This window comes from Zosterops lateralis (assembly GCF_965231275.1).
Source record: "Zosterops lateralis genome assembly, chromosome: 2".
NCBI classification, from domain to species: domain Eukaryota; kingdom Metazoa; phylum Chordata; class Aves; order Passeriformes; family Zosteropidae; genus Zosterops; species Zosterops lateralis.
Window position 1 is genome coordinate 66,372,866 of NC_139763.1, and position 13,460 is coordinate 66,386,325.

The 13,460-nt window shown below is 37.3% G+C and overlaps 1 protein-coding gene across 1 annotated transcript in view; it reads left to right on the plus strand.

Moving 5' to 3' along the window:
* Positions 1–13,460, plus strand: part of TRPC4 (transient receptor potential cation channel subfamily C member 4) — a 126,684-nt gene that overhangs the window by 95,320 nt on the left and 17,904 nt on the right. The window contains exon 5 of the mRNA XM_083881416.1: positions 8,693–8,832. Within this exon, the coding sequence (XP_083737542.1) occupies positions 8,693–8,832 (140 nt within the window). The remainder of the gene's footprint in view (positions 1–8,692; positions 8,833–13,460) is intronic.

The window sequence follows — 13,460 nt, forward strand, 5'->3', positions numbered from 1 at the left end:
TCTTGAGGAAACTTCTGCATTAATTTTGTCTGTTACATGATTAGATGATTACACAAGCGGTGCTCCAGTATTATCCGTGGAACAGTAAGTCAGTGTTACAAGGCTGTCATAACCTTAGGAAATAGTTGTGGAAAAAATTTACAGTAAGAAGAGTCAGAATCTCCTGCCTTTGCACTTAAACAAATAAGAAACAAGCTTTGGCTCATAAGGAAAATTAATTGTCATCTTATTATTAGCTGTTGCTTCACACTACAGAAATGTAGGCCTGTTTACTATACTTGAGAATCCATCATCATTGAAAAATGAACAGGAAAATCAAGAATATCATCTTGGGAAAAAAATAAGGAAGAGCAGTTTTTTCTATCATCATATTCCCCATCCAGTTGCTGAGTGTTCTCTGAGCATGATAGCAGTGATTCAGAGGGGAAATCAAATAAGACCCAACTTCACCCTCTGTGTGCCTTGACTGCAGCTCCTGTAAGGATCATGTTGATCCCTGTATGTTTGTCATAGCTGTTCTTCGGCCCTAAACCATGGCCTCAAACCTAGCAGTGACTGTACTAAGTGTCTTCACAGTGGGCATTTGCTTCACCAGCAAATGCTACGAAATTCGGTGGAGAAAGGCATCAACCAGAAAAATTTAGTGTTCAGTAGTTATGGTTAAAAAGCTCCCTGCCAGTTTTTCAGGGTGACTGCAGCAAAGGACATTTTTTAGGCAATTTCTTTTGATGAGCTTTTTCTCTTTTATGGTCATATTTAAACGTTCATTTTAATTGCATCATTCAAAAGCCTGCCTGGAGCAGGAATACAGCCTAACTGTATCTCTTGAACAATGTGTTCCCCACTCTTTCTGTCAGAATGGTTTATACTATTGGAGTACATTAATCTATAGAGAATGTGGATGTTTGGGAACTGTGCAAAATTGCAAACATTTGTGGTTAGCAAACTGCTGGTGGGATGTATGGGAATGTATGGTCTTGTCAGTCCTTAGCACAATGTACATCCAAAATGATGGCACAGCAAGACACTTCAGAATAACTGGTCATAGAGGGGGCAAGTACAGTGTGCTTCATCTTCTAAATTAGGTCAAGAAAGTGCTGTGTAAAAAATTAAACATTTAGTATGAACTGACACGTTTCAGGGAGCAGATATAGAGGATAATAGGGCTGGCAAGATGAAACAGTACATAACCAATGGTGACATATATAGCACAGAGGAGAAAAACAACCCCAGACAAAGCAAGAACACAACTTTGTTTAAGGAAAGATAATGCACATAATGGTCACAAAAGGCCCTTAAGTCAAAACTCCTGCTCTCAACAGGCTAACTGCAAAGACAGGTCACATTGTTCAGATCCTGTGCAGTCAGATTTTTCATTTCCCCAAGTATGAGTATTTCACAGCCTCTCTCTCACAGTGCTTGTTTCTAGCAACTGGTAAACTTTTTTCCTAATACCAATAGCAATATCCCGTGCCACAACATGCAACCGTTATCTCTTATCCTTTCAATGTACATGTCTAGAACAAGTCTGGCTCCAGCTCTTCAGAACCAGCAAGTTCATTAGTGAATGACAACAGCAATACAGAATCACAGAACATTCTGTGGGAAAGGACCCACAAGGACCATCTCTTAAGTGAATGCCCCATACAGGGATCATACCTACAACCTTGGCAGTATTGGTACCGTTCTCTAACCAACTGAGCTTTGAGACTACTTACCTCCCATTAGTGTTCTCTTCTTTAGCCTGAACAAAATCAGCTCGCTCAACCTCTTCTTGAACATCATGTGGTCCAGACCCCATTTAACTCCATGGCCTCCCATTAGGTTCACTTCAGCCAGTTAATATCTCTTCTTTGCTAAGTATTTCAAAACTGGACTCAGTAATGAAATTATTTATTTGAACATCAGGAGGACTACTTCTTCAGACTGTCTGTACCTTGCCATAATAGGACATTTTACTTGATTACTTAAACTCAAGTTGTAAGTATTTAAGATAAATATTATCTATATAGATTGTTTTATTTTATTCTTTGGTTCTTGGGGATGTTGGCTGACGTGGCTTTTGGCTGTTGGTGATGTTGGCTGATATGTGGCTTTTTGGACTTTAAGATTCGATCTAGAATAGCCTTGTTATTTCCAAAACAGAGGCCAAAGAAAAATGTTTCTATTATAATAGAAGAAAGCCAAGTGACTTCTTCCATGGGAATTACTTTTAATGGTACCTCTGGCCATGTCATTCCCACTGCTTTACCTGACCTGACACGGGACCCAGACACTGTGAATAGTTGTTCCCCTCACAAACACGTATTTACCCATGGGAAAGCCAGATGTGTGTGTTTGATTTTGTGCAGGTTTTCTTGAAATAGTTGTATTCTGTTAACAAAATAGGCCCCAGAGAGTGGAAGCCTCTGAATTATGCCAGGATGTCTCTTATTACCTTCATATACCTTCAGCAGAGATCAATTAATAAACCCAGGTGCAAAACAGAAAAGCTTTATCAAGCCTCATCAATACTCAGTGAATCCACTGGAAGGACTTTCCTTTGCTTCACTGAGCTTTAGATCATTAGCAGCTTGTCTCACTTCTTCTTGTATCTGTGAAAAACTCTACATCACACAGCAGAGCAAAGTTGAGTTTGTCAGTTAAATGGTTTCACAGCCCAGCAAAAATATGTTTTCCAAGAAACATGATAAAAAGCTGTTGTTGATCTTGGCATGCAAAGATTGACCCTAAGAAACCTCTTGCTTCCCATCGCTTAATGGTAAGGAACAAAAATAGCACAGAACAACCAACCTTTTGTAGGAAAGGTAAAGCCAAAATTAACAAGGGATCCACAAAACTTTTTGAGACCAAACATAGGTCAGGATATTGCCTTTCATACCACTGTCTGACAAATTTTGATGTTATTGTTCACAGACTTTAAGCGTAATTATAAACAACAAAAGGCAGTGTTGTAGAGATGGCACAAATCTTTGTGAATTTCCACGGTTGCTGGAAAACTCTCTTTGCAGTTGCTCAAGTTCCAATACAACATAGGAATTTAGACGGCCTGTGTCTAAGTTTTTTTCTTAGAACTGAAAACACCTTTGAATGGATTTCAGAGGGAAGGTATTTCTTTGTTGTTTGTTTCTTTTGCATGAGACTGAGATGTGTTCCTCAAGAGTAAAATTACAGGTCTAGGTAGCTATAAAGGATCAAATAGGATCAATCCAAAATGTTTTCTAACCAAAAGCTGTCTGCCAGCACTAAAATATACTGGGCATAACCCAAGCCTTTATCCAAAGAAACAGAGAATTTTTGTAACAGTATTGAGCTGCTGCCCTGCTCAAAGTTGCAAGGTTTGTCATCAGAGTCTTAATTTATGAAAAGAAAAGCAGGTCCACTTTTTTGAAAAGATTTTTCAGTATCTCATATCCAAAGATTTCAAGACAGGAAATACAGCTTCAAAATCAAAATCTATAGGTAAATATTTAAGATAAAAGCTAATCTTATAATTGTATATTTATTGACGCATCTACACATTCATTATATGAAGTATGTGATATCTATTACTAAATTCTTAAGGATTTTTTGAAAGTGTTAGGAGAATTTTAATGAAAGATGTTATTTTTCTAAGAACATTTTTATTTTAGCGCTTTTTGTTTTCTAAGATGTAGTCTCTTTTTTTTTGCTTTGAATAAAACTTATTTTATGATATTTAGGGTTTATTTTAGAAGGAACAATTTCTTAATTAATGTTCAGAAAAATATGCTGCAAAACAAAAAAATTTGCTCACAAATTAATTTTATTTCTCCAAATTAATTTTATCTGATCAATTTCCTTTCTTGCTTCAGGCAAACCAGACTTCAGTCAAATGGTTGCAATTGATCAGCTTGCATGTATAATTATTCACAATGCTTTCCAAAACCTCTCCATGGTGTCTGTCATTCCCAGGGCCTCATGTGGTCTGTGGGACTCCTGCCCCAGATTTATGTATTTCATCCCATTAAAACCATGGGCATTTAATGAAATTTGTCTCTGTCATCTCAGGCCATTTCAAAATAGGCATGCTGCTATTTCTCTATTACTGCTCCAATATGTGGGTATAAACAATGCAGCAAGTACTTGAAAGTCTTACCCTTAACTTTTTAATTTAAGTCCTTGATTAATGAGGTGGAAGAGCTTCATAATGTTGATAATTTCCTTGCAAGTGGCAATAAATGATAACAGCATGGAATAGATAAGTGAGGGTCTAAGAGGCAGGTGTTAAATCTGGCTGGTGTGAAGAGATAGGAAAGACACAGTTGGAGCAAAGAGACAAACAGAATATAGCAAAGAATATCCCGCTAAAGTAGTGAAATCTGCTCTGAGTGGAATTATTTCAGCTAAATACAGGCATCTGGAAGATAGACATCTGTTTTAATTAAGCCTGATCCTCCATGGCTCCCTTTTCACTCAGTGGCAAGACTGACCCACCTGCAGATGACAGGATTATTGCCTTGGAGATTCTTTCCTCCCAGGGAGCTAAAGAGGGCTTTGGGCAAGCAACTTGTCCCCAACTTGACTGTCTAAAAGGTTCTTGCTTTTAGGTCTACTTTGGTTTTGGTCTTTGGCTGGTTTCTCTTAGCAGTTTTTCTGCAATACCTATGTGCAGGCTGGCAGTGTCCCTTCTGTTTTGTTGAGATGTCAACTTTCTTGCTTCTGAATGTGTAGCTCTGACATGAGCTCTGTCAGTTTGCAGTAATGTTGCTGCTTTGGCACATAAATGATCAGGCAGTGCCTGGACTCTGTATCTCTTTCCTACCTGTAGCAGTGCCTCTATTAGACAGTCTTGTCACTGCATGTCTTCTCTTCTATGATATCAGGTAGTGTTTGGAAATGCCCTAAAGCCTCCTTGCATAATCAAATCAGGTAGTATCCAGCTATCCATAAATCTTCCAAGTAGAAAAGTGTACAAGGTCACAGAGATAATTCTGCTCTGATCTCTGGATGTATTTTTCTTTGGGGAAAAAAAAAAAAATACAGCATAGATTTTCCAAGTCATTTCCTGATTCTCCCAGTGAATGTAACAGAAGAAAATTGGCATGTTGTGTCAGAGCCTGTGGAGGTAAGGGTGGTCTGACTTCTTCCCCCAGACACTTCCTTCTTGTAAAAAGATACAGTTCTGTTTTACAAGAAGTTTTCAAAGCCTCTGGCTGTCGTAAATTAAACCTAAACAACACAGCTGGGAATCCCTGAGGTTTGTTGTTCAGAATACCTTCATCATGTAAGCTCACCACACCTTAGAGACATCTTCAGCCTTGCATAAAGGCTCTGGGATGTCAGAGTACACTTTCTTGAGATAGCCTTTCAGGCACACTTGGGAGGATTTACAGAACTCAAGAGAGTCCCTTTCTTCCAGCATTCATTGCTCCAGATGAGCCCTGCTAAGGATCCCTAGCCATGGAGACCTGGTAGCTGCCAGGAGTCTGATCACAGCTTCCATGGTGAGGTCATCCTGGAATTGTGAATTTGAGCCATCAACACTAGGACTTGGTACCAGGATTTGCTTTTAAAAATACATGTGTGGGCAGCTCTCCTCTGCATACATGGGCTGTGTGTCTTTCACAAATGTCGTATTCATCTATCCATCAGCATAACTTTAGGTTCTCTGGAGTCACATAGGATCTCAGTAACTGCATTTATATATTGAGTTTGTACTTAGATGTTTTGGCTGGCAAGAGCAAACTATCACATCTCCATTACATCCAGCAAAAATATGAGATTTCCAGTTTTCCATTACTATTTACTTGAAAAGAACAGGCATGAGGATGAAGATAAATTTTTCTTGAACCAAGAAAATAATTAGAACCACCACTTTACAATGTCAAAGTATACTCAGAACTTTCAGCTGCCGAATTACTTCCAAATTGCTGGTAGCTTTGATTAATTGTGTTTCTAATTAAAAATGATCAAATTTACGACAGCCATTTACTCTCTTCCACTATTTTATAATAGGTCAGTATTTCTCTGTTAATGTCAACTTTAAAATTACATTTCATTTTCTGAAGCACAGGAAATGCTTGGAAAAACATTCTGGCTCTTCACTCACAAAACAGATCAAGTGCAGCAGCATTAGTCAGCATTTCTTTTTCAATCTGTACATAATCCCATTATATTTTAGGCAGTGCTGTCAAGGCATACAATACTGAGCAACAGTCTTACAGAGAACAGCCCTGTTGCAGTCTGTGTCAGTTCACATCTTTGGCTGGTTGTGAACCATAGAATATCTTGGCAGAAGACTTCAATTAATTTAAAGCCTCTTGTTAAAGCATTCATCTTATTTTGCATCCAAACCTATTACCTACCATCTTTTCAAAGCATATTTTAAAGAGAATTATTAACTCTGATGAGTTACAAAAAAGTGTATTTCATTCTGTGTGTGTGTATTGATTTCTGCAAAATCTTTTTATTTGAGGACCTCCTGTCAATGCATCTTTTTGCTTTCTGTGCCATAGCAGTCTTGCCAATGTCAAGATCCTGTGACCTTTAAGTGAAAATTTCTTAAATGAAAAAGTGCAAGGCACTGTTCTGTGACACTGAGACTTAGAGGCCATATCTGTATTACACAGGCTTCAACTCAGAGCCTGGAGCTAGGTCTTCTCCTGCAGCACAGGGGTGATTTTTATGTGCTATAATGCAGGTGGAGCAGCAGTGATTCAGAGCAGTGTCTGAAATGTGAGGGGGATATAGCAGCACACAAAATTATGACCTGATGATGGATAGGTCTCAACAAGTTATGCCCCAAAGGTAGTGGAAGAGCAAGCAGGGACATTTGCAAGTTCATGGACTGTTTGATGAAGGCTGGGGAGGACTGTGGAGAGAAGGGGGAGGCAGATCTGCTGACACCATGTTCATACTGCATGTCATGAGTGGCCAGGTCTTTGAAGAGTAAATGGTTAAGTCACTTCACTGGCTGAAGTGGACAAGCATGTAGGAGCCTGCCCTAGCAGCCTTGGGAAGGTGTGTTGCCTTTGTGATGGCACTTGGGCAGCTGGCAGCAGTGTAGCAGCCTGTGCTGTTAGAGGTTATTGACCACTGCCATACAATTATGTTCAGCTGCTCTATCACTGTTACTCAGCGCAATTGATTGCACCTTTAAAATAAGTGTTCACTTTGTAACAGTGATATATTTTCTGGTTAGTTTTATCTGATATACTACAGATAGAGTTGCCATCAGCCTGTCTGGGCTGTTGTAGGTGGTAAAATGGGCCCATCCCACTTTCCTGTCTGCATGTTCCCAGCGAGGTCCTTCCTCAGAGCAGATCTGCAGAATGCTGAAATGGTGATGGCAGCATGGCTGAAAATTAATCCTATGAAAACAAAAATTGCTGAATCAATCAGATGAATCAAATACTCCTCAGGGTTGTCATTACTGGTAGTGACACACAGAAATAAGATGAGACCATATCTGAGGTTTGAGAGTGAAGTTAATGAGGAAGAGAACTTTTCCTTTTGAAAGCAATGAGGAGACAGAAAAACTAAGCCAATACACTACAAAATTAAATTGTAATAACTCAAAAACCTACCTGGTACAGATAAGAGAAGGCAGACATTACTTCTTAGGGATCATGTTTGAGAAAAATCACAAGTTTTCCATCCAGTCAACCAGAAGACCCATTGAGACACAATGTTAAGGTTTAAGGAGAATTAAGCTCATACTAAAAAATGCAGAACTCTATAGGCCCCTGCATGAAATCTGTTTATCATTTTTCTAAAAGAGCAGGTGAAGAAAAGTCATGGTGAATTAACTGTATCTCAGCACCAATATGTGAGAGATTTGCCTTATCTCTGGTGAATTTTACCCCTCTAATGAGCACAAAGTAAGAAATTCCTACAAGAAAATTATTAACTGTGAAAAATTAAAAGCTGTAATGGTATTATCAAAAAAATCTGTAGATAATAATGTGAAATATGCATCTAAATGTACCTTGTTGTCTTATTAGCATATTATACAGTAATGTGGAGTATCTTCTTTAGAGTGGTTTTAATTTTTGTAGTATTAAAGAGTCTCCACACGGTTGTCTCTGAAGCTTTAAAACGAGTTCATATCAGACAAATTGCCACATTTCCCACTTGCATTGAATATTTCTGTTTCACTGTGTCTAGCACAATGTGTGCTCTGCACACCTGAAAACAGTTTCAGCTCCTTCATGTCCCAAAGGAATGTGTCAACAAAAGACTTTCTTCTGGAGATACTATTCTTTCATATGGAAAAGGGAGACTTTAGTTCAGCATTGACAATAACGATAGAAATTCTCTTCCTTATTGTGTGGGTTCCAATCAAAATTGTGTTGGATTGCAGTCATAAATTTTTCCAGTCTGAAACACATTGCATTAGTTGCCAAGGACTGAGTTGACACTGGAAACTTATTTTAAGACCCTTTTTATACTTTTTAGGATACAGTGAGAAAGAGATTGAAGAAAACCAAAGAAATTGTCCTTGTACAAGCAGAGTGTTTTTTGGGGGTGTGGATTTTTTGTGACAAATTAACTCCAGAAAGAGCAGACAGATGAAATTTCACCTAACTCGATGAGTAATTTAGAGAACTTATCCACCTTCCCTTTACACTTGATGTAAGGAGAATCAATCTATCATGAGTTAAATGTCTAGAATAGTTATAGCCTTTTTAAACTTAATATTCATGCCTAATGAATTATATTCTATTTACAGGTTTTATCTGGGGTGAAATTAAACAGATGTGGGATGGTGGACTCCAGGACTACATTCATGATTGGTGGAACCTCATGGATTTTGTAATGAACTCCTTGTACTTGGCAACAATCTCCTTGAAAATTGTTGCATTTTCAAAGGTAAACTGTAAAAAACCACAAAACAAAACAGTAACATTTTTAAGATAAATTGAATCAGGCTTCTTCAATCTTCTTTCTATGTTTGGAGGTCCTGAGACTTAGCAATGCAAGAGATGTATGATGTGCTCTGTGAATCTTCTACAGCAATTACAAGAAACTAAACAAGTATAAGAGCAAGCAAAATATTTTCAGTTTTATGCTTTTTTCTTCTTGGCCATGCAATCTGCTCTTATTTTTTCCTGAACTGTCATATGGTTAATTTCTTGAGAAATGAAAATGACCAGTAATATTTTATAATGTTTACATTTTATGTTAATCTTTGATTTTAAAGTGAGAAATTATTGCCCCTCAGATAAATTTACACAACTTTCAGACATGTCTACTGGCAAAATATGCAGTCAAAATTGGTGGAGCGAACTAAACAGCAAGATTTTAATTTCCTTTGAAAATTTATTATAAGTGCAACATGAGAAAGTAAAACAGAAGGGAATAAAATGTTCACTTGAGGTTGAGTATGTTCATTTTTATGTTCTTTTCATGGATTTGTTGTGAATAGTCTTATATTTTCACTACTTTAAGTATCTTCCAGCAGAGCAGCCCTCCTTTCCAAAGGCATAGAACATGTGGGAACATCTTGTATGTATTCCACATGAATACATAATATGATAGAAACTCCTCATAAAATGTGATATTTTGAGAACAAAAATGGTCTCAAGTGCAGGGAAACTACGTATGAAATGAAATTTTCATCCAAGTAAAGATAAGCCCATCTTTACTGGCCACTGTGCTCAGTATTGCACTTCAGCTTTTTCAAGTTCGCTGCCACCAGCGATAATTTTTGGAGCCTGAAAGAGAAAGGTGCTCCAAAGAGGGGTGAACTGTCATTTAAAAGCTAATGAAATGCCTTTTTACAGACAAAGGTGCCTTATCATAAAGTGACTAGAAAATAAACAGTATTTTCACTGTCCCTTGTAACAAAGCATACAGTTCATTTAAAAAAGATGTTTCCAAAGCATTGGAGATGGCCAATTATTCACTTCAGAATGATACTAATTAGAAGACATTATAATCCTTTCATCTCCCAAATGGCTTCTGCTTGCAGTAATCGGATTCCAAGGTGACAGTATCTGGGATAACATGAATTCATTACTCCCCAAATTAGTACTTACATTTTAATCAGAATGAATACAGTGCTTAAAAAAGCTGTGCCAGTCAACTGAAACACATGATGAAGTAATGAACAGAGGAATACAAGTGTGATTTAATACCCTGCCACATTCCTTCATATGCCTACAGCAGAGTTCCTTGCCACTATGCCAGATGAGATTGAGAGGGTCCCAAAGGTAACCAGTAGGTTTTAATGTAAAGCTTTACTTTTCTTTTCCTAAGCATTGTGAATCAGGTTTTTTTAAGTTACAACTCTTCTGTCTTTATTGAAACAAATATATAAGGTCAGTTCTTAGATTTATTCTATCTTCTATGGATCATTTCCAGCCACCTAAGAAAGCACTTTAACCAACTCCCTTGAATAAAATTATGTGTCCCCATGGTACTGTCTTGTGTGATAAATATTCCCAGAGTAAAATACAGTGTTTATTGCCTGTTTAAGGCTCTCTGACTGATGCAATAGTTAAGTAGATGTATATTATTTAGAGTGGCTGATAGGGTAGCATAAAATTCACCGAAGTGTATAATTTCAGGATGAAAGAACTGCTAAGATAACTCAAAGTTACTGGTTTCATTGCCAGTATTCAAATAAAATAAGGACCTCTTATAATTTTTGATGGCCTGTGTTTGGGGTTTTTTTTATCTGTATCAATGTGTTAGGTCTTCCTAAATTATCCAGTATACCCACTGAAAATTCTCTGTCCTCCATAAAAATATCATTATATATAGTATATTGCCACATTTTTTTTAAATACAAGATGACAGATTTTAAACAACACATTTGTTTTTATGGAGGGTTTTAGGTAGAAGTCATTCTATGTTAAGAAAAATGGTTCTTTTTATGTTTTTTGAATATAATTCATTTTGTTCTGATGTGTAAAGTTAAGTGCAGTGTCACCATGTGTGCAGAATCTGCTTGCTTTATCTTAAATACTTGTTAAATCTGAGCACTGGACCTAGTGCTGCTTGTTTTCACTTCTGCTAGAAATTTCATATTGCTGATAACGTGCCTCAGCCACTGACATGAAGATTTAGTAAGGAAACAAATTCCTGTTCAGGGCAAGAACTCTGAAAAGTAGCGAAAGTACATTATTTGTCTCAACATTTACTTGCCTAATGATCACTGTGTCAGGCCTACTTTGTTCAGTAGTAAATAAGATTATACATCTCTCCTGCCACCAGTTGTGCAGCTGCAAACATCTTCTTACGTGTTTGCATTGTAAAATGGTTTTGATTGATATTTTACCAGATTCACAGACTAAACGTTCATTTACATAGGAGAACTAACACCTCTCCACCCTTGAGAAATCATGGACTCAATTCCTAAGTGTAATTACCATTTTAAAGCTCTCTCTGCTAGGCTGTCCCTCTGCCCCCTTCCTCCTGGTGCTTTGAAATTCCACATAATGAATGCAAAGATTGGTACATACATTTTAAAATAGGAAGAGTTCACATTTACATATGACTTTTCAGGAAAGGATTTAAAATACTTTTCCTGAAATGGATGTTATTTAACTTGTCTCTTTGTGACCAGAAACAATGGGGTCACCTTAGAGTGAGGTCCAACAGCCCATTAAACATTCAGGTAGCCTGATCTACGTGTCTGTTTGATCTCTTGTGGTGCTTCCAAAAGACTGAGAGTTCATGTTTTTTTTGGTTTTTTTTAGTGGGAAAACAGTGATCACTCAGCTTTTTTTTCCTCACAAATGGTTCAGATACTGAATTTGCATTTTAGTTCCTTTGAGTGAGGATCAAAAATTATTATCTTGTATTCCCTGGCTGATATCACAAAAACATCATATATTTGCCTTGAAACTCTACTGTTCATATGCTGCTCAATTTGTTTTCTGCTCTTCTTAATTTTCCATTGACGTGCCATGTAAATTTCCTTCAACCACTGAGCCAGTAATAGGTGTTATTTAATCAAATTAGGTGGTGGTTGGCTTTGTTACATGTCAAAAGGTTGTGTTTACATTTCAAGGGGATACAGAAATTCATCAGGGTCACCAAATAGAGGGCTGCAAACTATCAACATCATGATTTACAGCAAATTCAGTGTTGCTATGTTTTCTCTTACCATTTTCCACTCCCTAGAACAATACTAATTTATTTAGCCTGTATAGAACAGAAGGACTTCAACAAACATGAGTGAGAGGAAAAATACTTCAATTCTCCATGGTTTGGCTCTGAGATACATTTTTTATTCTTTTTCACTGTTCCTGGTTTTAGTATGCCTAGTCTTTTCACTAGTCTTCTGTATTTTCCTTTTCACATGAAAGCTGCTTTGTTTTCTAGGTTTTTCTTTAATATTTCTAGATTCCTTTTCAGCATCCTCTGCTCCAGTTAGTGGAATCATTAGGGATTTGTTGTTAGAGACCTCTTATACTCACTGTTTTCTTTATATTATTTGCTGTCTTCTTGCAGTTAATATATTTCACAATTTCCAAACTTATCTCTCAGGTCTTCACCTTTCTCAGTTTTTTTTTGCCAAATATTTCCAGTCTCCTAAATTGTTTCTTCAGCACCTATATAACAGCCATCACTCTCTGCTTATGACGGTGACACCTCCTGGATTCTATCCAAACAGGCAGGAAGCACTTGGGCCCAAAAAAGGAAGTCAGTTATGATGAAATATCACAGTTGTGCCTTTGATATCCCTTTTACAAATAAAAGGTCATTTGATCTTTTCTGAATGTTTGAACAAATCAATTTTGTGTCTTTATCCAGGATATCATAGACAAAGTCCTTTTTTTCCTCACCTTTCTGCTTAACATCATTTCTCCTAGAAAAAGTGATATTGGATACGATACATCTTACCAGATTGCAGCTGTAAGACAGTCTATCCCCTTCCCCAACAATCAATGAGAAAATGAGAAAGTTAAAGAGCAACACACCTGTGTGGGATATTTGCTTTCCCACTACTCTAGAAATTCTCATTTCTCTTTGCTGACTGTAAAAGTAGGTGGCAGAGTGCAGATATGGCTATCCACACCTGACTTGTTAAACTTGATTCTTGTTGCCTTGGCATATCATGTGCTATACTTATTCAGTGTTCTCTAGTTTCATGTATTTCTCAGAAGAGTATTTCCACAGATTTCTCCCAAATCCCCCACATCTGTAACTTCCCTGAAATCTGCCACTACTTGCCCTCACCTAAAATATGTCTGCATTTTGACGCTTTTGATTCTCTACCAAAAACTGCATCTCTTTGCAGTTTCATATATGTTCTTTACATTTCTCCATGACTGTATTTTACTTTATTGCCCCAAAAGACCTTGTGTACTTCTCCCTAATTTGAGTATCTACTGCACTTTTCAGTACCATTCCTTGCTCGTACAGACAATTATTCCTAGTTATTTAATATGTGCAAGTTTTCAGGTGTGAAGGTTGTAAAGTGCCATGAGTGTTTGCAGTAATGTGCTGTAAATTATTATTCAAAGAAAGACATTATAGGAATCATG